Source organism: Notamacropus eugenii, chromosome 4 (assembly GCF_028372415.1).
Source record: "Notamacropus eugenii isolate mMacEug1 chromosome 4, mMacEug1.pri_v2, whole genome shotgun sequence".
NCBI lineage: Eukaryota > Metazoa > Chordata > Mammalia > Diprotodontia > Macropodidae > Notamacropus > Notamacropus eugenii.
In genome coordinates this window covers 218,281,395-218,308,951 of record NC_092875.1, presented here as the reverse complement: position 1 = coordinate 218,308,951, position 27,557 = coordinate 218,281,395, and the positions used below count along the sequence as shown (strand labels likewise).

General features: G+C 34.4%; 1 protein-coding gene across 12 annotated transcripts in view; it reads left to right on the top strand.

Annotated features, from left to right (window-relative positions):
* Positions 1-27,557, top strand: part of CCDC102B (coiled-coil domain containing 102B) — an 845,733-nt gene that overhangs the window by 469,670 nt on the left and 348,506 nt on the right. For all 12 annotated transcript variants that reach the window (XR_011966005.1, XM_072604137.1, XM_072604128.1 and 9 more), the window contains one exon: positions 14,593-14,763. Coding sequence is in view for 11 of the 12 variants with exons in the window: in XM_072604137.1 (XP_072460238.1) it covers positions 14,593-14,763 (171 nt within the window). In the remaining variant the exon portion in view is untranslated. The remainder of the gene's footprint in view (positions 1-14,592; positions 14,764-27,557) is intronic.

Genomic DNA, 27,557 nt, shown 5'->3' with positions numbered 1-27,557 from the left:
TTATATCATTAAGGGTCATAGTTTTCTTTTGTTTTTATAAAAAGGTAAAAATGAAAAAGGATTTTAGAATTGTTTGTTCTGTTTGTTGATCTTAAGAGAAGACAAAAACTCAAAGGACAGGGGACCAAATGAGAATAAAGAAGGAAGTAAGAATGGGAAATTGCCATCATATAATAGAGATACAAGAGGTAAAGAGCACATAATAATGGCAAAAGTTGCAAAAGGTGAGGTAGGCATCCAATGAATCTCACTTGTATATGAAATTGTTAAAGCAATGTTCAACATAATTGCACACATAAACACATAGAGATATCAGTGTCATAAAACATTAAATTTAAATTGCTGAATTTTGTGGTTAAAAGCAGAAAAATTAAAAGTATCCTTTTTCAGATTACAACGCAATAAAAGAATATTTAATAAGTAAAAAGAACTAATACAGAGGAAGCAGTTGGGGATGGAGGGTTGGTAATTTTGGAACTATATTCTCATCTTGGTTGAAGAGGAAACAAAGAGATTTAGAAGTTTTCTGAACTTCTAGAGAGGTATGAAAACTGTGGTATTGGGTGAAATAGGGACTTTTGGAAGGATGTGTTGATTAAGATTAGGAGGGTGGTGTAAATAAAAGGGAAACTTTTGGAAAGGAGGGTAAAATAAGGAATAAGAGGGTAAGGGCAAAAGATAAGTTAACTGGATAAACTGAAAAGAGAGGCTGAGAAGGAAAACAGTAAAAATAAAATGGAGGGAAATTTATGAATAGCAAATATACCTTTGAATATGAAAGGGATAAACTCACCCATAAAACAGAAAACGATAGCAGAGTAGATTAAAAATGAAAATGCAAAACTATGCTATTTGCAAAAAAAAAAAAAATAACACAAAGTGAAAGATACACACAGAGTTTGAATGGAATAGAATTTGCTATGCTTCAGCTGTTGCAAAAAAGGCAGGGATAACAACAGTAATCTCCTATAAAGTTGTGGCTAAAATAGATATAATTAAAAGAGATAAACAGAGTAAGCACATTTTGATAAAAGGTACCATGGGCAATGAAGCAATTATCAACAATGAACTATATGCATTTAGATATTTAAAAGAAAAGTTAAGGGAATTACAGATGGAGATAAATAATAGTATTATAATAAACTTTAATCTTTCCCTGTCAGAACTAGATAAACCCAAGCAAAAGAAAAAGTAAGAAAGAACTTAAGGAAATAAAATAAACTTTAAATAAACTAGACATGATAGTTTTATGGAGAAAACTGAATGGAAATAGAAGGGAATACCTTTTTTGATTGACCGTATATTAGTACATAAAATTTTATAGATAAAAACAGGAAAACAGAAAAATGGAAAGTATCATTTTCAGGTTATAATGTAATAAAAATAGCTTAGTAAAGGACCAAGAAAACATATATTAAAAAATAATTAGAGATTAAGCAACCTAATCTTACAGTGAGTGGGTTGAAGAACAAATCATAGTGACAGTTAATAATTTCATTACAGATAATAACAATATTGAGACAACATATAAAAACATGTAGGATATAGCAAAAGCAGTGATTAGAGAAAAAATTATATCTCTAAATGCTCACATCAATAAAATACAGAGCAGATTAATGGCTTGGGTATAAAATTTAAAAATAATAGAAAAAGAACAAGTTAAAATCCCCAATTAAACACTAACTTGGAAATACTAAAAGTTAAATGCAAGATTAATAAAATCCAGCCCCCATTTCCTTTCACTTAATCTCAATCCTCCATATATTCTAGAATGTCTATGACAGGTCTCTTTGTGGTGGTAAAGAAATGGAAATTGCATGGATACCCATCAATTGAAGAATGGCTGAATAAGGTGTGGTATATGATTGTAATGGGATACTATTATTCTATAAGAAATGGTGAGTTCAAGGATATTAGAAGAACATGAAAAAATTGAATGAAATAATGAAGAACAAAATGAGAAAAAACAAGAGATATTGTAACTAGTAACAGCAATATTGTTTTAAAGAAGACTTTGAATAAATAAGTTATTCGGACTATTACAAATACCCAAATTAATCAAATGACATATGAAGAAATAACTACCTTCATTCATAGAAAGAACTGATAAATGGAAGTACAGACAGAATAATTTTACACACATACACACACATACACCTATATGTGTCTAATTGTATCTGTCTCTGGAGTTGCAGGTGCAGGGAAGAGAAAAAAGGAAAGAAATCTACAGGATAATTTTATTATATATTTGAAAGGAACAGCAATTTGTGCAGAGAAGATTTGCAGTTTCATGCACAATCATCTTTTTTAAAAAAATAGTTATATGTTATGGAAATGCTTGTTTTATTCCATAAATTAAAATAAAAAAATCAAATTGCTACTGGTAAGCACAAGGGAAGGGAAAAGAGAGGTGCAAAAAGGAAGACAGGCTAGGCAAGGGAATAGTAATAAAACAAAATTAAATGTTCAGAGAGGAACATGAAAGGGAGATTAAAAAGAAAAGAAGAGTAAAGATGTGGGGTCAAAAAGTATATAAATATCTATACATACACATACATATATACACGTATGTGCATACACACACACACACACACACATACCAAATCCAACAATATGTTGTTTGTACAAAATAGAATTGAAACAAAAGCATTTATGGCAAATTAAAATGAAAGTCTGGTGAATGAACCTCCTTCAGACCTTGTGAAGTCTAAACAAAAGACAAAGAAGAAAGAATTTGAGCATCTGAATAGAACTTTAGAAAAATAAAAGATGATGGGTCTCCAAGTGATTAATAAATAAGAATAAAACTGCTTTATATATCTCACTTGTACATGGAACATTTACAAAAGGTCACCTAGTTTGGAGGTATTATTGCCCCTCCAAAAATATAATAAAGAAGAAATAATGGACAAATTATTTAAGGTCTCAATATAATAAAATAAATCCTCTAAAGTATTATAAATGAAGATTTTAAAAATAGTTGCAGACTATATACCATAATCCTAAACTTTTGCTGGATCAAAAAGTAATACATAGAAAAAATTTTAAAAATCTTTAAAGAAATGCATTAAAGAGATAATACACACAAATTTAAAAGACGCAGCTAAAATATTTATTTGGAGGAATTTCACATTTTTTAATACCTTCACTTAAAAAAGAGAGGAAGAAAAAATTCATCAAATTGGGGACCCAATAAAAACAAATAAACTCAAGCAACAATAAATCAAAAATCTTAGTAGCAAGACAGAAATTTTGAAAATTCAAGAATCATTAAAGGAAAGACCATTGAATTTACAAATAAAATTAATAACTCTCTTGTAAACTAATGAGATAACTAATTAAATGTTAAAAGAAAAGAAAATCAAATTGTTTATGTCAAAAGTGAAAAAAGAGAACTCACAAAAATTACAAAAGAAGTAAAGGAAATTATTAGATATTACACTCTATCCATTATGCCACCTAGCTGCTCCTCTGCAATAAAACAGTGTTCAACAAGATCAAAACCATTCATCTACTAGAGGAAAGACTATATAACAAAAGCTACTGCTAAAAATGGGTAGAATTCTGGCAGAAATCAGATTTAATATACCATCTCATATAATATACTATCTTATTGTTTGTCTTTTTCAAAGAGGATCAATGACATAATGGGGTGATCTTAACATTCACATGAATTGGATTTAAGTGAGGCAGAGTTGCACAAAATTGTCAACCTCAGTCATTCTTCTAGAGTCATTGAAATCCAGTTGCAAAAACAAAAGTCAAGACAACTGGCAATGGCCTGGAATGCAGTGGATGACCTTGGTGTTGTCAACGTCTGACCAACTCTAAGTGCTGCAAAGTGCTTGCTTCAGCTGCCTTTGTACCTGTTGGAACAAATTGTTCTAATTTGGCAATTTTGCCAAAGAATGTCTTCACATGCTTGAGATAGGCATCCCCATAACTCACTGAAGAGTTTGAAACCTGTCAATTACCTTCAGTTTTACCGGGATGTGATCAGTGCACATGCTGCAGTTTCTTGGAACCACAGGTGAGAGATGGGTAAAAAATGGACCCCAAAAGTGAATGAGCAGCCCTGAAAAGTGTTCAGCAAGCCCCCACACCAGGGATTCTAGTCATTTCTGAACAGCCTATATGAAGATAAGGTCTATGTGGATATATGATCCAGATATAAAAGATAACATTATGAAGAAATTAGCTAAACAAGGAATTAATTGCCTTTCATATCTTTGGGTAAGGGAAATTTAAAAGCTAAACAAGTGATAGAAAGTGACAGAAAGTATGAAACTTCATAAATTGGGAAGCTTTTATGTAAAGCTAAAAGTGTTTTTTCTTTTTTCCCCACCAACAAATCTAAGGTAGTTAAAGTTAGAAAGGAAATATAAATGGGAAAATATATTTGGAGCAAAGTTCTTTAATATCTAAAAATATTTAATATTCAAAATATCTAAGTATCACATTTGTAAAGGCTGTTGGGGGAAAAATGTTTAAAGGATACAAACAGGTAGTTTTTAAAAGAAGTAATGCAAGTTATCAACAATCATCTGAAACAATGCTCTAAATCACTAAATAGAGAAATGCAAATTAAAGCAGCCGCCACATTCCCATCAACCTCACAAAGATTATAAAAGTAGAAAATGACAAATGTTGGAGGAATTGTGCAAAAATAAGCACACTAATGCACTGGCAAAGTTACAAATTTCTCCAGATATTCTGAAAAGCTATTTGGATCTATGCCCAGAAATTCCCCAAAGTGTGAATAACCTTTGGCACAGCTGAATCACTATTAGGCCTATACTCCAAGGCTATCAAAAAAAGGAAGAAAAGAATCTATATTTACAACAAATATTTATAGCAGCTCTTTTTATATTAGCTAAATAGAACTAAAGGGCTATTTTCCTACTGAACTGGCTAAGCAAATTGCGGTATATGAATGTAATGTAAAATTATCTTCTACTAAGAAATGACAAAAAGGAATCTAGAAATCTGTTCATGATCTGATGCAGAGGAAAATCCAATCTAAGTCATTTTATTTGATAAGTCAATAAGACTTTAAGTACTGAGAGTAAAAAGCAAACAAACAAACAAAAAATCCCTGCTTTCAAGGGCCTCACAGTCTAATGGGGGAGAACAAAAGAACACATATAGGTACAAACAAGCTATGTATGTGATAAATGAGAAATATTCAACAGAGATAAGGTATTACAATGAAGAGGGGTTGAGAAAAGCTTCCTGTAGAAGATGTAATTTTAATTGGAACTTGCAGGAATCCAGGAGGCAAAGATTAGGGAGAGCATTGCAGACATGGAGGACAGCCAGAGAAATTGACCAGTCATGTTGGAATGTCTTGTTCCTGGAGCAGCCAGGAGGCCAATATTCCTAGTTGAAAGAGAACACATTAGGTGTAAAGTGTAAAAAGACTGGAAATATAGGAGGGAGTTGGATTGTGAAGAGCTCTGAATTTCAAACTGAGCATTTTGTATTTGATCCTAGAGAGGGAGCCACTGGAGTTCATTGAGTAATGAGGTTAAATTGTCAGACCTTTACTTTAAGACAATCACTTTGGCAACTGAATGGACTTTTGATAGACATAAGAAAGGCAGATCCACCAGTAGGCTATGAGGACATCAGGCACGAGTTAATGAGGACCAGTACCAGAGCGGTATCAGTAACAGAAGAAAGAAAGAGGCATATTTGAGAGATGTTGCATATGTGAAAACAACAGGGCTTTGCAACAGATTGGATATGGGGAATGAGATAACGAGGAGTACAGAATAATTCCTAGGTTGTGAGGTTAAGGAATTGGGAGGATGGTGTTGCCTTCTATAGTAATAAGGAAGCTAGGAGGGAGAGGATGTTTAATGGGAAAACTAATGAGCTCAGTTTTGATCCAGGAACACTTACTTGCTTCCTGGTTGTTCCAGGAACAATACTTTGCATATAAGATATCTGCTTAATATCCAGTTTGAGATATCTGATAGGCAGTGAGAATTGAAAGATTAGAGGTCAGAAGAATGTTTAGGGCAGGATAGTGAGATTTGAAGCATCAACTTATAGATAATGATTAAATCCATGGGAACTGATGAGATCACCAAGTGACAGAATAGAGGGGAAAGGGAAGAGGGCCCAGATCAGAAGTCATTGGGACACAAGGTTATGAGTGACCAAGATGGAAACAATGACAAAAATATTATAGATCAAACCTAAGTTTTAGAATAGATCTTCTGATTTTCAACAATCAGTGGAACTGTCATCTCATTTTTGAGGGAACTCCCTCTAATGGTGCTGAGAATCCATCCACATTTTGTCAGCCTATACTACATTTCTAGAAGTCCTTCCATAAAATAGTCTAATGAATCATGCAAGAATATTTTCTATGGGAGAATTGAGCTGCCTTCTGTCTTCTGGGAGCCAAGGTAGGTTACTCTCACCACTCTCACTTATTCACTTCTGAAAGCCCAGAAAATTTTGCCCCAGGAAAAACTCTGAGAGAGCTTAGCCAGCCAAAAGATGGGGTGCAGTAGTCTTGTAGCCTGGGAAGCTTGGGGGCTTAACAGGACAGTCCCCTCTTTCTCTGGTGGAGGGGGCAGTACAGAATGGTAGGTATCCCAGCAAGCCAGAGGCAAGCCCTACCTCAGCAAACAAGTGGGAGATCCTGATTCCCATGGTGGTGAAGCAGGCAAGCACCAACACCAGGAACCCCCTCCTCACCCCGGCACAAGCAGGGGAACCACTAGACTCCAGCTTGGAAAATCACCATGTACACTGGCAGGCATGTTTCCTTCAGCAGCCAAACTTCCCACTACTTCAGCACAAATGTAAGAAGCACAATTCCAGGAAGAACAGTTACAGGCTGGAAGACATCTTCCGTAGTTAAACTTTCCAGTGCTTTAAAGAAGTCGTAGTGAACAGGCAACCTCCAGGGGCCAGACTACCCACCCGCACTCCAAGATGTCTAGTGTTGCTGATCCCAGCTCAGTACCACATAAGCTACCAGGCACTTAGAGCCTCCAGCTGCCAGCACCTCATGCCCCGGCGCACAAAACCAAGGACTGGCTCCCAGCACAAGAAGCTTAAGTCAGTGCCTCCTGTGCTCCAGAAAGAGGGCTCAATTTTAAAAGCCAGTAAATAGACAAACATCATGAGCAAAAAGCAGAAATGGGCAATGATCATAGATTCTTATTACAGGGACAGGTAAGATCAAGGCACAAATTCAGAAGAGGGCAACATTATCAATATACCTACATCTGAAACTTTAAAAGAGAATATAAACTGTTACCAAGCCCAAAAAGCCTTCTTGAAAGAATTCAAAAAAAATTTTTAAAAGTCAAATAAGAGAGGTAGAAGAAAAATTGGGAAAAGAAATGAGAAGTATGCAAGAGAGAGCAAATGACTTAGAAAAGGAAGGACAAAAATTGACTGTAGAAATAAGTCCTTAAAAAATCCAATTGGATAAATTGTGGGGAGAGGAGGGACATCGAAGAAAACAACTCCTTAAAGAGCAGAATTGGTCAAATTGGAAAAGCAACACAAAAACTCACTGAAGAACTCAAAAAGTACAATGGACCAAATAGAAAAGGAGGTATAAAATCTAATCGAAGAAAACAATTTATTAAATTAAATTAAATTAATGATTATTTATTAAATTAAAGTCAGACAAGTGGAAGTTAATGCCTCCATGAGATAGCAAGAATCAGTCAAACAAAAACAAAGGAATGAAAAAAGAATAGAAGAATATTCTTTATGGAAATATGAATTGGCAGCGGAAACTGAAATATTTTAGAACTCAAATTAAGAGTCCAGGAAATTGAGAAAGAACTGTCTCTCTCATCTCCTACCTGATAAGTAATGAAATAAAAATGTAGAGAAAACAAGAGAGAATTATATACATTTTCAGGCATGACCAATGCAAAAATGTAAAATATGTACAATTAATATTTTTTATTCAGAAGAAGAAATTGGACAGAGAGATTATAATTGAATGCAAAATAAACATAATTTTAAAAGATATAAGAAAAAATTGGAGTTAAGAAAAAATCAGTTAATATCTATTTGTATATATCTTATGCATGCAAGTAGAGTATGGCAATTGGGTATTTATAGGAATAAATAGAATGATATTATTATTAAACTCATCAAGTTAAAAATAAAAGGAAATGAAAACAATTTTTATGAAATTATGATACTTAATGTTTTCAATTTTGTCCAGATTTAAATCAATGCATAGCTTTTCAGAGTTATTGATGATTGTATTAAACAATAGAGTAATAGATCTAATAAAGTAAAGAGAAGTCTGACTTAATTTTTTTTGGATATTGTATTTTGCAAAGAAGAAAAAAAATGGTAGGTTGAAATAAATTTTTCATCAATAGAACCTCACTGTTATCAAAATCTTCCCTTGATGTTCAATAGAATTTACAAAGAGAACTTCATAACTTCAGCATCTCAGAGGAACTACATTCTCGTTAATGAGGGAATTCCCTCTTATGGCATTGAGAGGAAGCCATCCACATTTTGTCAACCAATACCACTCTTTTAGACGTCTTTCCATAACTTCTCCATAGGATACCTACCCAAGCCTTAGATAATGTTTTCTTTTCTCAGCAGTAATGAGCTAACTAGCTGTTACCCTTCATTGTCACTGTATCACTACTTCAACTACTTTTCAGATCATTTTCATATTTGATTATATATTTTACTTCATTTCTTAAACAAAATTGATATTAGTTATGTGTCTTGCATTATTTTACCTTTTTTCATAGTAACACTAATTCAACTAGTACACATTTCTTTTTGTGAAAATATCATATTAGAATTAAAATTTGACACATTGCTTCATAAAGGAAGACAGATAAATTGTATACATATGACTAACCACAATTAATTGTAACAAACTTGATGCAAACCCTTTAACTTAGTTTTCTAACTAAATAAAATGTTTTATAAAGAAAAGTCCCTTTGCTTTTTCTGTCATTTCTCTTTTCTGGGTTAGATTTATCATATTACATTGTTTGATCAGTTTCTAAAAATGTCATTTAGATATGATAATTTGCTCTTTGGAGTTTCACTTTCCTTGATTCAGTTTTCATCTGTGTACTTTTAAGATTTATGATAGATTATGATTACTGTAATTTAAAAGAGGTAAAGGAAAAGTATAATGAGTCACACAAGAATATTCTTTACTGAAATAGGAATTGGCAGAGGAAAATAAGACCTAATCCAGATTTCTTTTCCCAAATATGACATTCAGGATGTAGATTAATTTTCTTTCCTTTCATCTTTGTTTCCTTTTCCATGAAATGACATCTGCAGGCATGTTGACAGTACTTGTAAATAGCTCTATTCTTTAATAATATGCTATTTAAAGCCTTTTGACAGTACTTTTCAATGAATCCAAAGAAATGTTCTTGGCATATCTTAAAAGTGTCATCACATTAAGCGAGCTAGCATTTCCTCCAGTAGTCATAGAATTTTTTTTTATTCAACAAGTATTCATTCCACAAACATTTATTCAATATCTATTATTTACACAGAACTGAGACTCATTTGCTTCAGATAAATGCTTTATTAATTAATATAACTGATTAGAATGATGCTCTCAAGGTCAAATTTTATGTTGGTATTAAGTTTATGATATCTAGTCATTGGTACCACAGAAATCGAAATTTTTTTTTATTGATCTTCAACAAAAAAACAATTATTATATACCAACTGTCAGGCACTCTGCTGGGACATGTGGATACAAAGACAAAATATGCAATTTCTGCCTGCTAGCAATTTAAATTCTATCTCCATATACTTCCTAATTCCATCATGTGTTTTTCTGAAGGAAAGGCCAGAAGGACTTTGTGATTTACCTTTAAGGCTGGAAGCAACCTACTATGACTGCAGGATAATGATTTGATATCCCTGGCTTACAAAGCTGGAATACTAAAAAATATAAGTTCAATTTCAATACACAGTGAATAACACTCCTTTGTTCATGGGATATAGAGTGAATCACACCTATGGTTTAAATTCTACCTCAGATACTTCTTAGCTATGAGTTTAATGCAAATTACTTAACAGTTTCCTTATCTGTAAGATAAGGATAAAAACATCTTTTACCTAGCAATGTTGTTAAGAGGATCAAAAGAGATAGACATATAAAGTATTCTATCATTTTAAAGTCCAGTTGACACTGAAGAGCAAGACAAACCAAACTTTCATTCACTCTGTTGCATTGGCAGTAGAAGAACTCATGCCTTCATGAGTTGTTGCTTCCTTATCTCCATCTCCTTCTCTCCCATTTTTTGTCCTGGAATGCTGAGGGTCTTCCCCTCCCAATCTTTTGTTTTTTTTTTTTTTATTGAAAGGGGCCATCTCATTGGTGTATATCTCTCAAAGTGAGAATCTGATAAGATCTTAGCCTAAAATGACTAGGGTCCCACACTGCATCCTGGGTTATCCCCAGTTGTCTTTATGAATATCATGCCACTGGACCCAGATATCTCTAGAGGAGAAGGTGGGGTTTGTGACCTTGCACAACCCTCCCTCATTCAAATCAAAGTCAACCACAAGTCATGTCATCATCTTGATGTCGTGACCCTCTTCTAGAATGAAGGTCAAACAACATTTTTTCTTTAATCACTCATGTTCCTTCCAGAGTATGACTTACTTTTCCAACCCAGAGAATTATTGTTGCTAGTTTTAGTCCTTCCTTCTTGAAGAAGAACAATGACATCAGGAGGATAATGTCTTGACTTGCAAGTGAATTGGATTTAAGTGAGGCAGAGCTATGTAAAATCATTAGCTTCACTCTCTCCTCCAGAATCATCTGAGTCCACTGGCAAGACATAGGTTAGGAGAACTAGGAAGGCTCCATGAAGTGGGAGAGCTTGATCTTTTAAAGACAAATGTTTCCCATGTCTCAGTTTGTCTGTGGTAACACTCGTTCAGTAATTAAAGGCTAGGTAAGAATTGCGGCAAAAGTGACCTCGTGTGCTTTCACAAATGAGTCAGTCTGGCAGGGCGTGACCCTCAGAGTTTTTGGCCAGAAGAGAAACAATTGTGATTTACACTTACTCTGAGCCATCAACACCTAAACAATGAGCTAGTGAGGCTTGAACTGGGACCTAGTATTGGCCAAAAACAAGAGTGATTTGAGTTTAAAAGCATAGTAAAGGAGTTCCACTTGAATCACCATAGATTTTATATTTGGAAAATCAATGAATTAATAACAGGAAGAATAAAAAGGCTATCCTTACCTTTCTTCCTTGTTTGAATTCTAGGGTTCCTTTTATTGGCTCATGTCTGTGGAGAATCTAGTTCCCCACTTTTTTCTATATTGTCTTCTCAAAATACTCATCTTAGTTAAAACAATGTATGAATTGATATATCAGATGAATTTAGTTGATCAAATTTTAATATGCAATATATCTTCCCTTTGTCGCACTTATTTTACATCAAATATGTCAACTTCATGGCCTACAACACTTCTGAATGAATTCAGAAATAGATTAAAATGTAATTAGAAAGTATTTAATAAAATAAACAAAAATTTAAAAAAACATAGATAATATTACATTTTTAAAATGTGACCTGCAGGAATCCTTCTTTACAATTTAGTGGCTCTCCAATTTCTAATTGAATTTTACTTAAATGTATTACATGATTTGAGTTGAATTCACAAAATTTTGACACATTTACATATTTTTTATCATGAAGGCAAACTTCTGTCACATTGGGAAGTATGTACGTTACGTACATTTGGCAAAGAATCCATTTTCTCTAAGTCAGACTTTTATAGATTTTCAATTGTGTTTAAGTGAAGTGAGTTTATAGGCCATAGAACTTTACTTATTTGGATCTCTTGAATAAATTTCTTAGTTTTTTGTGAGTTGTGGCCTCGTGAAGAATCATGTAACAGCATTCTATCTCCATTTGTTTGTTTCCATGATTTTAGCGCAATGCAATTCATTAATATTTATCCTTCCCTCTATAGAAGAAGATATCCAGGTGGTAAACAAGACAAAACAATTTAGGGATTGGGAGAAGATGTATATAGTATAATGAAGATTGCCAGATTAGATCTCACAGACACCTCAACGGTCTGAAAATAGTTTTGATTTTCTATGGAATTAAAAAGTGAATTTTATCAATGGAAATTACTCCTCTCCCAACCTTCAGTACTCCCATATTTATATTGTCTAATCTATGCAGTGTATTTTTTTTCATAACAATAGTAAGTATCTATGTTTTTTTCCTGTTGTCGTTGTCCCTACAAATTTGAGAATCATTCATAGCACTAAGGGAGAATCAGTAATAACTTCCAGTTGCAAAGTTCATGTGGAGGTCTTACATTTTTTTTTCAACAATAGATTTTCAGTTTTTGGTTTTTTTTGTTGTTGCTTACTTTATTTATTTTTTTGCATTCAACAAACATCCTTTTCCTTTTCAGTGTGACTAATCCTATTTCATTGTGAGTTTGAATGATGCTTGAATGTTTCATTTCCTGTAACAGTAGTAACTGCAGTGTCTCTAGCAATAATTTGAAATATGCTTTTAAAAAGTTATAACTTTTGTTCTATTCCTTTAATGTGGTTCTTAAAAGCCACAAAAATGAAAATATATCGAAAGAGAGCAATAAGATCCTCATTTACAGAGGAAATCCAGCATTCATCAAGCAGATATACTAAAATTAATGTTAATAATTAATAACCCTCTCAAACTGGTTTCATCTATTGAAGGTTAGACTTCTGAATCAGTTTAGTGTCAGTGGAACTCCCCCCAAACAACACCAAACACAAACACTGAAGTCACATAATGAAACTATATATAAAAAATATTTATTACTCATCCCAATTAATTCTCATGTCCCTGAAAAGATATGATTTGGATCCTACTGCCAGATTGCTGCAACAGATTCAACTTACCATTATGAATCTTCAATAATTTAAATCCTTTTCACTCCCAGGTCAGTTCTCCCTTCTTTCTCAACTCCACCCCTTTCTTTAAATGAAAAAAGTTGTCTCAGATACAAATAAGTATCTGCATTTTATTATTTATCACTCCAATACTGTGGACACAAAGTAATACCACTTAAAGATATAATGATATAATCTGAACTTCTAGTGGAGGAAGGAAAAAAGAAACAGTTTGACTGTCTTCCCTTCATCTTATTCTTAGTTGAGGAATGGATAAACAAGGGAGTAAGTGAGATAGCTACAACAGCAGTAGATCACTACTTTTAGAAGACTGGGGCATTGCTAGGTCATGATTACCAATAGTTTCTCATTCCTGCTTGGTCACTGCCTGGTTCTATGATATCTCTTCATTTTATCACTGTTCCCTGAGTTCTTTAGGGCTTCTCTGGTACTTCGATCATAGGGAGCTACAGACTGGGCAACTCATAGCTCAACTCCTTATAGCAAAGTTCAGCATAAGAACCATATCTGGGACACTGACTTGGCTCCAGGCTTGTCATTCTCTAAGAAATAGTGGAGTTGCCGAGTCATGGTGACAGAGGGATGGTTAGAAAGTGTTTTTGAAGGGCAAGGAATCTGGCACCTCCTCCCTCTGATTTATAATGTTAAGTTGTATGAGATAAGGAAAAATTAACCTTTAAGAGGATGTCAAGGAATTTTATATCTTAAAAATAAGTTTCAAAGAATTTGGGGTTGATCTGGTCCAATATACACACTTGACAGTTGAAGAAACTGAGACCCAGATAAGAGAACAGACCTGCTTAAAGTCTCACCCACAAATTGGCAAATTAGATTTCAATTTAGTTCAACATTTCTACTACCACAGTAGGGGAGAATCTAGTGGGCATAACGCAAATGTAGGTTAGAGAACATTAAGTATTGGACAAGGCTAATACCTGGTTTTCTATAGTGATTAGGAGGAGGAAGGGTACTTGCAGCAGTCAGTAAGACCAGCCAACCCTTGTCTGCCACAAATACCAGCTGGACTGGTTTATCCATATTATCCAACTGATATGTATTCAAGCCACATAGGCACAGAAAAGAGGGGCATGGTGGCTGATTTCAGAATCTTGTAATCTTGTGGCAGGGAAGGGAGTTGGCCAGTCAGTGGTGCTAGGTGTGGTAAGAGGGGGCATAGTACTACCCACCCCTAGTCACCCAACTACTGGTATTTAAGACAGAGCTTGTCATTTCTTACTGATTTGGTCTCTGGAGTAGAAAACACTTTGGGGACACAGATAGGCTAATTATGGTAATGCAAGTTTCCACAAATCTGATTTTATTTCCATATTTTTCATAGCTTTAAAGCTACAAAGAAATTTAGAAATTACATAGCATTAGCCTTTCATTTGGCAAATGAGAAAACTGAAGCCTAATTCCCAGAGGTACTAAGCAATGAAGCACAAGTTTGGAACCCAGATTAAAAATTGTGATGAAAATAACACAGTGCCTGGCACACAGTAGGTGCTTAATAAACGTTATTGTTTTCAATTGTTTATCTGTTGATTAATAGTGCTGCTATTTTATTAATAGTATTTACATAGCACTTTAAATTTTGCAAAGCTTTATCTCATACTACATGATGTAAATTACTATGATTAATAGAAACACTATTTTCTTTTTAAAGGAGTTGGCTGAACTTCAACATGCTTACTGCAAATTAAATAAGCAGTACCAAGATAAAATGGCAGAACTGATTCATGCAAACAACAGAGTGGATCACCATGAGGCTGAAGTAAAGAAACTGAGATTTCGAGTGGAAGACCTAAAAAAGAGCCTTAACCACGCAGAAGATGAGGTATTTTGTAACCCATTTAGTGGAGAATTCTTTTCTGGTTTCTACTTAATGACGTAGATAAACAATTACTCTCTTTGTAAATTAACAGTATCATATTCTTGAATTCATGCTAATCATTTGGAATAAGAATATTCAAAGATTAAAGACTGAAATTGAAATCACATGGAAAGGAATAAAAAAAGCAAAGGAGAGTATTTGATTATTCTATCTTTTATGGATTGGGAATTCTGTTGTATGTTCTAGAGTTCTTGATAATGATAAGATAATGTATTTCTTTTGTTTTTATATGGATATGAATTTTGTTTAATTTCTTTGGGCATAAACATTGTAGAGAATAAATGACTACATTTTAATACCAACATCCCATATACTTTTTTTCTGTTAAAAAGAAGTTAAAAATACAGTTTCACTATCTTCTTATATTGTATATGATTCAATTCAGTCATCTTCATAGAGCAATTAAGAAGAAAATTCATTAAAACTTCTTTTAAAATGGAGACTTTCTTAATTTTTTCCTAGAAAATTATTAGCATCCTAATGTGTCTGGCTGGCACTATTTTTATTCCTTTCCAGGACATCTTTCATATGGCTACAAAAAAATAGACTTGCAATGGAATGAAGTTTAAGCTTCCTCTCTGTTAAACACAAGCCACCACTATGGCAACAATAGCAACTTTCCAAAGGCTATTTGTCTCCTGTAGGATGAAAACTACAATTCTCAGTTTGGCATTTCAGTTTCATAACAATCTGGACACAAACTTTCCAACTATATTTCATACTACTGTTCACACGCTATTTTACCGGGACTAGACTAGTAGCTATTGCCCAAATTCAGTGTACTGTCTCTGTGAACTGGCTTATTTTGTATTCTATGGCTATAATGCAACCCATTGTATCTCTTATTTTTTTATAATCATTCCCTTCCCTCACGGCTCAGGTATGGTGCCACCTCCTCCATGAAACCTTCACTGATTTCTTTAACTAGAAGCATAATTCATAGCTGAAATTGCTTCCTTCCTCTTCAATATTTCCATGAGCCCTTTCTTCAGATGTCTCTTTTGCCTCCATCATTCTCTAGTTTGTACTATACTATTCTGCATTAAGTGTAATTTATGCTCCTTGAAAACAGTAAATGTATTTTTTTTTCCTGTTCAAGTCCTAGAGGGAGCCTTCAGGTTTTCAGGAAGACCTTCTGGGTCTTTGCCTCCCAGATTGATTGTTTTTTGATGGAGTAAAACAGGCCATTTTTGGTCTCATTTCTTACCTAGACTTAATCACTGAATGGGTGTTGCCTCGGACACACTGAGACTTGGAAAGACCTTAACTTAAAAAGTCCTATGTCTCCCACTGCATCCAAGGTCATCTCCAGTTGTCCTGATCCATATCTTGCCAGGGGACCTGACTGGATTCAGAGAAGGGAGTGGTGGTGATCTTGCACAGCCCTGCTTCACTGAAATTCAATTCACTTAGAAGTCATGACGTCACCTTCCTGATGTCATTGCTCCTCTTTGAGAATGAAGGACAAACAACAATAACAATAAATTATTTGTATTTTTATTTTTTTCTTTGCTTCTAAAAGTTCTGGAAAGTTTTCTTTTATGACTTCTGGAAATAGCATATGCAGGGTTTGTGTTTGGTCATGGTTTTCATGGAGTCCCATGATTATCAACATATCTTTCTTTGCCCTGCTTTTCAGGTCTCTTTCTTTTAATCAGGTATTCATTTAATTTGTTGGTCTTTCGACTTTATTTTTAAATTTTTTTCTTCCTGATTGGTTCACTAAGTTCTATTTATAACATTTTTCTTCCTTTTTTCCTTTGAAATGGATGGCTAGGTAGAAAAGTGAATAGAATGCTGGCCCTGGATTCAGGCAGACCTGAATTCAAAGCTGACCTCTCAAACTTGATAATTGTGTGACCTTTGACAAGTCATTTAACCTGCTTTCCTCAGTTTTCTCAAATGTAAAAGAGTGATAACAATATCCTCTAGCTCCCAGACTTGTTGCAAGGATAAAATCAGATATTTTAAAGAACATATCACAGCACTTAGCCCATAGACAGCTAACAAATGCCTGTTTTCTCTTGAGTAGTGTCCATTCATTTTTACTCTAAGCTGTTTCTTCTCTTTGTGTGTGTTCTAAATTTGTATTTACTATTAGTATTTTGGTTCTTTCATTTCTTCTATCAACTCAAAGAGTCCTTATGCTCAACCTATGTGATTGGTTTTTCTTGTTGTTCTGAGACTCTACCTGTGATTATTTCAGAATTATTTCCATCCTCTGAGAATATATTTTGGAGTTCTTTTCACCCAGAGTGCTTCTTCACCATAGTAGGATATTTCTTCTGTTTATTTATAGATTTCCCTTCAGTCCTAGGATTCATCCTTTGTATGAAAATCAGGTGTTTCCCTTTCCTGACCATAGTAACTAGTTGGCTATTTCCTACTATAATCTGGCAGTGGGAAAAAGTTATATAGATATTAACTCTTACAAGCACTCTAGTTTATAAAATGTTGCCCTATCATAGTCCATATTAGTCATGTATGCCCACTATAACCCCTGGGTGCAGAGACTCAGATGCTGTCTTTTAAAAATGTACATAATTGTCTGTATACACACATATGGATACATGTACATATGTACATACAGGTCTGTAAAAATTTTTATATACATATTGATACACATGTACATTTTATACATATATAAATGTGTGTACATGTATATATATATATATATGTGCTTGTGTATACACACATATGCATGTATTGATATATAGGTATATGTTTTTTCACTTTACTCTTATCAAAGGTGCAAAAGTAGACTTTAAGTAGTAGGGAGATAAAGGGATCCAGGTCATTCCATCCATTTCAGAGGTTCAAGTGTCAAGGGGCATGGTATGATATGCCTACTGGCCATGGACACTTGCTCCCTTCATAGGATCAACTTCTAGGGAGGCAGTGCATGGTGGAATATGGTTCTCTGACAACTCGGTTACTCCAAGGGAAGATGGTCACTTCTCTATCTAATGTAGTTATGGGGGTAACACATAAATAGTAAGGAGACTGAGATCAGCGCCCTAAGCTTTTTCCTTTTTGGAAAAAAGACAAGGATATAGTAAACCATAAACTAGTGACCACAGTTCTCACAGTGTGAGGGAAGGGAGACTGTCATGACTTCCTTGGATGTAATTAATGTTCAGGGGAAACCTAGAGACATTCTGGAGAAGTGGAAGTAAAAGAGAAAAGCAGCCTTCAGTTTAAAAGAAAAAGACGGCTGGAACTAGAGTGTGAAAGAGGGAGTGACAGAAAAAGGAGAGGCAAGCTTGATTCTTTGGTTGGAATGAGAACCTGCCTTCTCTCCCTATTCCTGCCTGGGACCAGCAGCTTGATTCTGCATTGACACCAAAACCAACCCTGTGCTGTGACTTCTTTCTGTTACCTGAGACATTCTTAGTTTTTGATGACACTGAACTTAAACTGGTTTCTTTTCCAAGAATGTGGCAAAACACAACAAACCGTTAATTCACCAAGTTAATTCACATTGATCATATGTCCCCAGTAGCTATTCTCTCAGCTTAGCTGAAAAACTAAAACCAACAAAACTCAAAATTCTTTCCTATTTAGTTGTGGCTGTAGGAAATGTAAAATACACAGTGTAACATTTGTTCTGTGTAACTTTCTACGCTTCATGTGGAATACTAACCAGGCTCTTTCAATCTTCAAAACATATTTTAAGGATATAGAAGGTGCTTTCTCTACAAGGAATTTCATTTTTTTTTAGGTTTTTGGTACAGAATGCCATTTGTGATATGATGAAGAATGTGGATTAGGTAATCAAAGTTTGTTATGAAATTCAGGCAGAGTATTTTGATTTATCAGCTAGAAAAAAAAAAGATCATCTTAACATTTCCTCTCCTGGTTTATTTCCTTTCTAATGGTAAAATAGAAAAGTTATCCAAATTGCTTATATTTGTACAAGCCAGAGAGAAAATATTGTTGTTCAGTTGTTTTTCAATCATGTGTGATTCTTTGTGACACCATTTGGAATTTTCTTGGCAAAGACACTAGAGTGGCTTGCCATTTCCTTCTCCAGTTCTTTTTACAGATGAGAAAATTGAGACAAGCAGGGTTAAGTGACTTGCCCAAGGTCAGAAGTAAATGTCTGAGGACAGATTTGAAGTCAGGAAGATGAGTATTCCTGACTCTAGGCATGGCACTCTATTCATTGTGCCACTTTGCTACCCAAGAGAAAATATTAAAACCCTGTAAATCAATACTGTTTCAAAAAGTGAAGTTTCCACATAAATTCTCAGAATCATAGAGATAATGTATTTCAGCTTTTAAGCCTAAATACAATGTATGGACTACATGAAGGAGCAACCAAAAATTTGCTTCCTAAATGAATTGTTTTTCATAAAACACTTTTATCATAATCTAATTATGCATATCTTTGTAGGAAGAGCAATAATTTCTTTCTCATCATTTTACTGTGGTGTGTCTATGAAAAAATGAGATTATGAATTGTAGCATTTTCAGATGTAATTAGAACATGTTGTCTGTAGAGTTGTAGGCAGGAGAACAACACAATTTCAGAGTCTTACAGACATTGTTTTCAATGATCAGCACACAAATAAATAGAAAATCTAATTCAGGGATTTCCGAAATTATTTGATTCATCATCCCCTTTTAAAAAAATTACTTAGACTCATCCTGAAATCAAGTTTCTCCAACCCTTTAATTTTTTATTTGTATCATTTCAAAGAATATAAAATATTTTTAAATGATATACCTTAGATTTCATAATTTATTGTAAATTTGTGGTTTTATCCTGTGTTGAAATTTTGGTGATGCAATATTGTATCGTGTAATGATGTAGTCTCTGCATGCACATATTCCTGTTGAGGCATGCTGCACTTTCTGACAACGTGCAACACAGTTGCCTGCCAACATTTGCTATAAGACCTGTCAGCAGACTTGACCACTGATGGGTCATATTGTACATTTTGTGTGTTAATTTGGAAAATAATGTAATTACTATGATTTTAACTCTGCTACACAAGAGATGAAACATGTATGAATAGTATTTTTTTCCAACTTTTCTTCTTTTCTTTTCACATTCTTTCACCATCCTCATATTTTTATTTAATGGCCCCCCAATTGCACCTGAAACTACTACTACTCCACTGAATTGTTCCAGCACCCCCTAAGGAACAGCATAAGCTACTTTGGGAACCTTAAAGGTGTGAATGTGAGGGGAGGAGAGAGATTATTGATGTACAAAAAAATAGAATGAATCTTACACTAATAGTCACAGAAGGAATCCTGACAAAAAGAGAAAGACACAGAAAGAAGTCCTGCATAACCTAATTAAGACTGACACTGTCTTAACTTACATCTACAAAGTTAGAGGACTAAAAAACTCATTCAGTGTTTTCTTTCCTAGATGTTTAATGAAGTTTTATAAATGTAAATGCAGATGAGCAGGAGACTCTCTAATAATTTAATAACACCTCCAATAAATTTGATAAAATTTCAACTTGAAGCTTTGCCAAGACACTTTCTATAGACATGTACCCTAGTCTCTTCTTAAACATAAAATCATAGATTTAAAAATAGAAGAGACCCTAAACATCATCTGGTCTGGTCCCCTTATTTAATAAGCATGGAGAGCTCTTCTGATTAGTCCTCTATGACTGGAGAAACATACTAAATGATTAGTGACTGAGGGAGTTGGGAAAGGAGAAGGAGACAAATTCTAGATGCAGGTGACATTCCTTGTAGTCTGGATGAGCAAGCTCTGGATGATTCACTCTTTTGCCATTTTAATTTGTGAGACTGTGTCTTCCCTCACTTTGTCTTTCAACTGCAAAGGGGAAGGAATGGGTGGGAAGGGATTTCTCTTAATTTTTCATTTAATTATCCCCCTTCCATCATCAATGCCCTCTTCCATCCCAGTGTAGTAGAAAATAAGAGAGAAGCACATAGTGAACACCCAGAATTTACCCAGGATGAATTAAATGTTTCCAGACCTCCAGTTTCTGACTGACTTCTTATGCTTTTCCTCCTTCCCTCATAACTTTTTCATTTTAATTATACACTACTAACAACATCAAAACAATAATTTGAATTTTTATAGAATTTTAAGGTTTGTGAAATACTCTATGAGTATTTTCTAATTTCACCTTCACAACAGCCTGGCAGGTAGGTGCTATTACAAACTAGGAAACTGAGGCAGGCAAAGTTAAAGTCATGTTTCTAGGATCATATAAGTAATACACGTCTGAATTCAGGTATTCTGACTTTACGTCTAGAACTCTATTTACTGCTCCAACTAGCTATCTCAACCAGGATCTTTTGCTGTATTAATTTGTCTATTTCCTATCCCATAATACAACATGGACTGAGATCAACTGGTCAGCATCTTCTTTACAAAATCTTTTCAGGGCTTCGAAGATAGTGATTAAGTCATCTAATCCTTCTCCAGGCTCTTTATAACTTTATAATGAACATTTCTGCTCCTTTAAACAGTCTTATCAATTTTCCCTGGAGATTCTCCACTTTCTTTGAAACCGTTTAAGGAAAAACATAATTTATCACAGTATTTTAAGCAGAACCAAATTAAATTAGTTTCTATGATGTTATTGTTTCACAACTTTTATATGCCATTCTCCCATAACATAGCTTGCCCTTTCTGCTGTTTTAAGAACCAGATATGACTAAATGAATGACTACTCCCTGGATGTCCATTGTCATTACCTATGTAGTTTGTCAGTTCCATGAAGGAAGAAGTCATTTCTTATTTAACATCAAGTGTCACCCAACCCTTAATACAATGTTTTACATACTATTTTTAGTTTCTATCCATATCCACAGACAGATGTGATGGGTTCTGAATGCAGACAAAAGCTTGCTATTTTCATCTTCCTTATGTGTGTGTGTTTCCTTTTCAAATTGTATTTTTTTTTTGGCAAAGTGTTTCTTCTTTCACAACATGACTGATATGAAAAGAAGTTTCCCATGACTCATATATAACCTATAGCAAATTGTTTACCCTTTTATGGTAGGGAAGGGAAATTGGAATTGAAAATTTTATTTAGAAATGCATGGTAGGGGGGTGGAGCCAAGATGGCTGAGTAAAAGGAGGACATGCTTGAGCTCTTCCCCCAAATCCATGCAAATGCCTATAAAATGACTCTAAACAAATTCTAGAGAAGTAAAACCAACAAAATGGTGGATTAAGGCAAATCTCCAGCCCTGGATAGGCTGGAAGGTAGACAGGAAGCATCTGTCACACTGGGCTGAGAGTGGAGTGGAGCACAGTCTGGTGTGGGTCACTCCAGTACAAACAGACTGGAGCAGGCCTCAGGGGAATGAATCACTGGCAGCTGTGGCACTTTCCAAACTTCTTAACCCACAAATGCCAAAGACAGCATAGAAGGTCAGTGAGAAAATTCTCTTGATCATGAGTGGAGGAGGGGCTTGGTCCTGCTGGGGTCTGGCCCTAGCCCCAGCAGAGGAGGACACCATGTCAGCAGTGGTGGCAGCAGCAGTAGCTTCCCCAGCACTGGGCCCACAGATGGTGGGGAATTGAGCACTTGATACAAAACCCCTGAAGCCTCTGTCATTACACTTACCTCCACCCTCACCCCACAACCACTGGAAGCAGAGTCCTACCTTGACAAAGAGTTAGAAAGTCAAGTACTTGACTGGGAAGATGAGCAAACAGAGCGGGGAAGTCAAACTACAGAATCTTACTTTGGTGACAAAGAAGATCAAAACATACAACCAGAAGGAGACAACAAAGGCAAAACTCCTATATCCAAAGTGTCCCAGAAAAAGGTGAATTTGTTTCAAGCCATGGAAAAACTCAAAAAGGACTTTGAAAATCAAGTAAGAGAGGTAGAGCAAAAATTGGGAAGAGAAATGAAAGTGATACAAGAAAATCATGAAAAATCAGCCAACAGCTTGCTAAAGGAGACCCCCCAAAATGAAGAAAATACACTCAAAAAATCCCAAATGAAAAAAGAGGTCTAAAAAGCCAATGAGGAGAATGCCTTAAAAATCAGGATTGGCCACATTGAAAGGGAGATCCAAAAACTCACTGAAAAAAATAATTCCTTTGAAATTAGAATGGATCAAATGGAAGCTAATGACTTTATGGGAAATCAAGTAATTATAAAACAGAACCAAAAGAATGAAAAAATTGAAGGCAATGTGAAATATCTCATTGGAAAACCAATTGACCTGGAAAATAGATCTAGGAAAGAAAATTTAAAAGTTATTGGACTACCTGAAAGCCAAGATCAGAAAAAAGAGCCTAAATGTCACTTTTCAAGAAATTAAGAAAAATTGCCCTGATATTCTAGAACCAAAGGAGAAAATAGAAATGGAAAGAATCCACTTATCATGTCCAGATAAAGATACCAAAAAGAAAACTTCTAGGAATATTATCCCTAAATCCCAGAGTTCCCAGGTTAAGGGGAAAATATTGCAAGCAGACAGAAAGAAACAATTCAAGTGTTGTGGAAATACAATCATAATAACACAAGATCTAGCAGGTAATGCACTAAGGGATTGAAGCGCTTGGAATACTATGTTATGGAAGTCAGAGGAGCTAGGATTAAAACCAAGAATTGCCTACCCAGCAAAACTGAGTACTATACTTCCTGGGGAAAAATGGAATTTCAATGTAATAGAGAACTTTCAAGCATTCTTGATGAAAAGACCAGAGCTGAATAGAAGTTTTGACTTTCAGATACAAGAATCAAGAGAAGCATGAAACGATAAACAGGAAAGAGAAATCATAAGGAAATAATTGAAGTTGAACTGTTTATATTCCTACATGAAAAGATGATATTTATAATTCATGAGACCTTCTTTAGTATTAGGGTAGATGAAGGAAATACGGTTAGATAGCTAGGTAGACAGATGGCACAGGGTGAGTTGAATATGAAGGGATGATATCTAAAAAATAATATTAAGGGGTAAAAGAGGAATATATTGAAAGAAGGAGAAAGGGAGAAATAGAATGGGGTAAATGATCTCACATTAAAGTGCAAGAAAAAAGTTTCATCCCATATGTACAAAAATATTTATAGCAGCTCTCTTGGAGGTGGCCAAAATCTGGAAATCAAGGGGATGCACATGAGTTGGAAAATGGCTGAATAAATTGTGGCATACGAATGTAATAGAATGCAATTTTGCTATAAGAAATGATGAACAGGAAGACTTCAGAGAGGCCTGGAAAGACTCATATGAACTGATTCTGAGTGAAAGGAGCAGAACCAGGAGAACTTTGTACACAGCTACAACCACAGTGTGCAAGTAATTTTTCTGATAGACTTAGTACTTCATTGCAATGCAAGGACTTAAATAATTCCCAATGGTCTCTTAAGGCAAAATGCCTTCCACATTCAGAGAAAGAATTATGGAATTCGATCACAGAATGAAGCAGATAATTTTCTTTTGTATTATGTTTTGGTTTGATTTCTTCCATTCATTTTAATTTCTCTATGCAACATGACTAAGGTGAAAATGTATTTAATGGGAATGTATGTGGAGAAGCTATATAAAACTGTAGGTTGCCTCAGGGAGGGAGTGGGGAGGTTGGAGGGAAGAGGAAAGGGAGGGATAACAATCTAAGATATATGGAAGTGATTGTAGAAGACTCAAAACAAATCAAAAAAGTAATTAAAAAGAAAAAAAGTAAAAGGTTTCATAATAGAGGGGAAGAAGGGGAAGGTAAGAGAGAATGAGTAAACCTTACTTTCATTGAACCTGGCTTAAGGAGGGAATAACGTACACACTCAGTTGGGCATCTTACCCTACAGGAAAGTAAGGGAATATAATGGTGGTTGGATGATAGAAGAGAGGGCAGATTGGGGAAAGGGGTAATCAGAAGCAAATGCTTTTGAAAAGGGACAGAGTTAAAGTTGAAAATAAAATTAGTGGTGGGGTGGGATAAGAGGGAGGAAGACATAGTCTTTCATATCATGACTATTATGGAAGGGTTTTGCGTTACTACACATGTATAGCCTATATTGAATTGCTTGCCTTCTCAATGAGAGTGGGTGGGGAGGGAAGAAAAAAGAGAATTGTAACTCAAAGTTTTAAAAACAAATGTTAAAAATTGGCTTTACGTGCAACTGGGAGATAAGAAATATAGGTAATGGGGTATAGAAATCTACCTTGCCCTACAAGAAAGTTTGGGGGAAGGGTGGGGGAGATAAAAAGGAGGGGAGACTAGGGGAAGGGGTAATCAGAATGCATGTCATATCAGGGTGGGAGAGAGCAAAAAGGGGGTGAAAATTTGCAACTCAAAATTTTGTGTAAATAAATATTTAAAACTAAAAATGAATTAATTAAAATGAATGTGAAATATAATTTTTAAAGGGATTATAATTTTTTTTATTCCTTCTTACTGAGATTTTTTTTTGGTTTTAGTAGTATTTTGGTTTTTTCCCCAGTTTCATATCAAGAAAATTTTTAGCATTCATTTTTATAAGATTTTGATTTCCAAATTTTCCTCCCACTCTCCCCTCCTTCTTCTGAAAATGGTAGGCAGCTTGGCATAGTTTATACTTATGCTATCATAGAAAAGATATTTCTATATTAATCACAATTGTGAAAGAGGAAACAAATTATAAGGGGCAAAATAAAACACAAGAAAGAATAAAATAAGTGTAAAAATATTCTTTTATCTGCATAGAGTCCAATAGTTCTTTGTCCAGACATGGATAGCATTTCTCTCATGAGCCTTTTGTCCTTGTCTTGGATCATTATATAGTTAAGAAGAGCTGAGTCATTCATATTTGATCATCACACAATGTTGCTGATACTTTGTACAATACTTTCCTGGTTCTGCTCATTTTGTTTTGAGTCAAAACCTTTCCGGGTTTTTTTTTTCTTGTATCTGCCAATTAATCATTTAGAATGGTTACAGTACAATAATATTCCATTGCATTGATATGCCACTGCTAGTTTAGCCATTCCCCAATTGATGGGCATCCCCTTAATTTCCAAAATTTAGCCACCACAGAAAAGACTGTTTAAATATTTTTGCACACTTAGGTCCTATCCCCTTTTTCATTATCTCTTTGGTATACAGACTTAGTACTGGTAATCCTAGATCAAAGGTTGTATCCACAGTTTTATAGCACTTTGGACATAGTTCCAAATTACTCTCCAGAATGGTTGGATCAGTTCAGAACTCCCCCACCAGTGCATCAGTGTCCCAATTTTCCCATATCTCCAGCATTTATCATTTTCCTTTTCTGTCATGTTAGCCAAACACATAGATGTGAAGTGATATCTCAGAGTTGTTTTATGTTTCATTTTTCTAATTAAAAGTGAGTTAGAGCACTTTTTCATATGACTCTAGATAAATTTATATCTTTTTCTGAAAAACTGCCTGTTGCTATCATTTGGCCATTTATCAATTGGGGAATGGCTTGTATTCTTCTAAATTTGATTTGGTTCTCTACATATTTGAGAAATGAGATCTTTGCCAGAGACACTTGTTGTAAAGATGGTTTGCTACTGTTCTGTTTTCCTTCTAACTGTTGATTTATGTGGGTATATTTTACATCCTGCAACTTTGCTATAGTTGTTCATTATTTCAAGTATTTTAAAAAATTTATTCTCTAAGAATACCATTATATCACCTGCAAAGAGTGATAGCTTTGTTTCTTCATTATCTTTCCTAATTCTTTCAATTCCTTTCTCAACTCTTATTACTAAAGCTAACATTTCCAATATAATACTGAATAACAGTGATGATCATTGAGATCCTTGTTTAATCACTGATCTTACTGGGAATGCTTCTAGCTTATCCCAATTACATCTAATGCTTGATGATAGTTTTAGACACATGCTGCTTATCGTTTTAAGGAAAATTCGATTTATTCCTTTTCTTTCTCATGTTTTTAATAGGAATGAGGGCTATTTTTTGTGAAAAGTTTTTTTCAACATCTATTGAGTTAATCATGAATTCTGTTAGTTTTGTTATTGATATGGTCTTTTATGCTGATTGTTTTCCTATTATCAAACCAGCCCTATCTTCCTGGTGTAAATTCCACCTTTTCATGTGTATAATTCTCATGAGAAATTGGTGTAATTGCTTTTCTAATACTATATTTAAAATTATTGCATCAATATTCAATAGAAAAATTGACCTATAATTTTCTTTCTCTGTTTTAACTCCTCCTGGTTTAGGTATCAGCACACCATATTTGAGTCATAATAGGTATTTGTTAGGACTGTTTCTTCGCCTATTTTTCCAAAAAGTGTATGTAGTATTGGAATTAATATTTGGTAGAATTTACTTGTATATTCATCTGATCTTGGAGATTTTTTCTTAGGAAATTCATTGTTGGCATGTAAATTTCTTTTTCTGAACTGAGTTAATTATTTTATTTCTTCTTCTGTTAAACTGGGCAGTTTATAGTTTTGCTCCCTATTTCTTTTTGTAACTTATTTAACTTCTCTCATAAAAATTTGTAATCTATACCATTTGACATATATACTTTGTACTGATATTATTTTATTGCTTATGATACTTTTTAGCAAGATGCAGTTTCCTTTCTTATCTTTTTTAATTTAATTTTTTTTACTTTTAATTTGACTTACATCACGATTAGTGCTCCTGCTTTTTAAAAAAAATTTGGATGAAGTGTAATATATTCTGCCCCAGCTTTTTACCTTTACTCTGTTAGTATTCCTCTGCTTCAAAGGCGTTTATTCTAAATAACATTATAAGATTCAGGTTTTAAATCCATTCTGCTATTCACTTCTGTTTT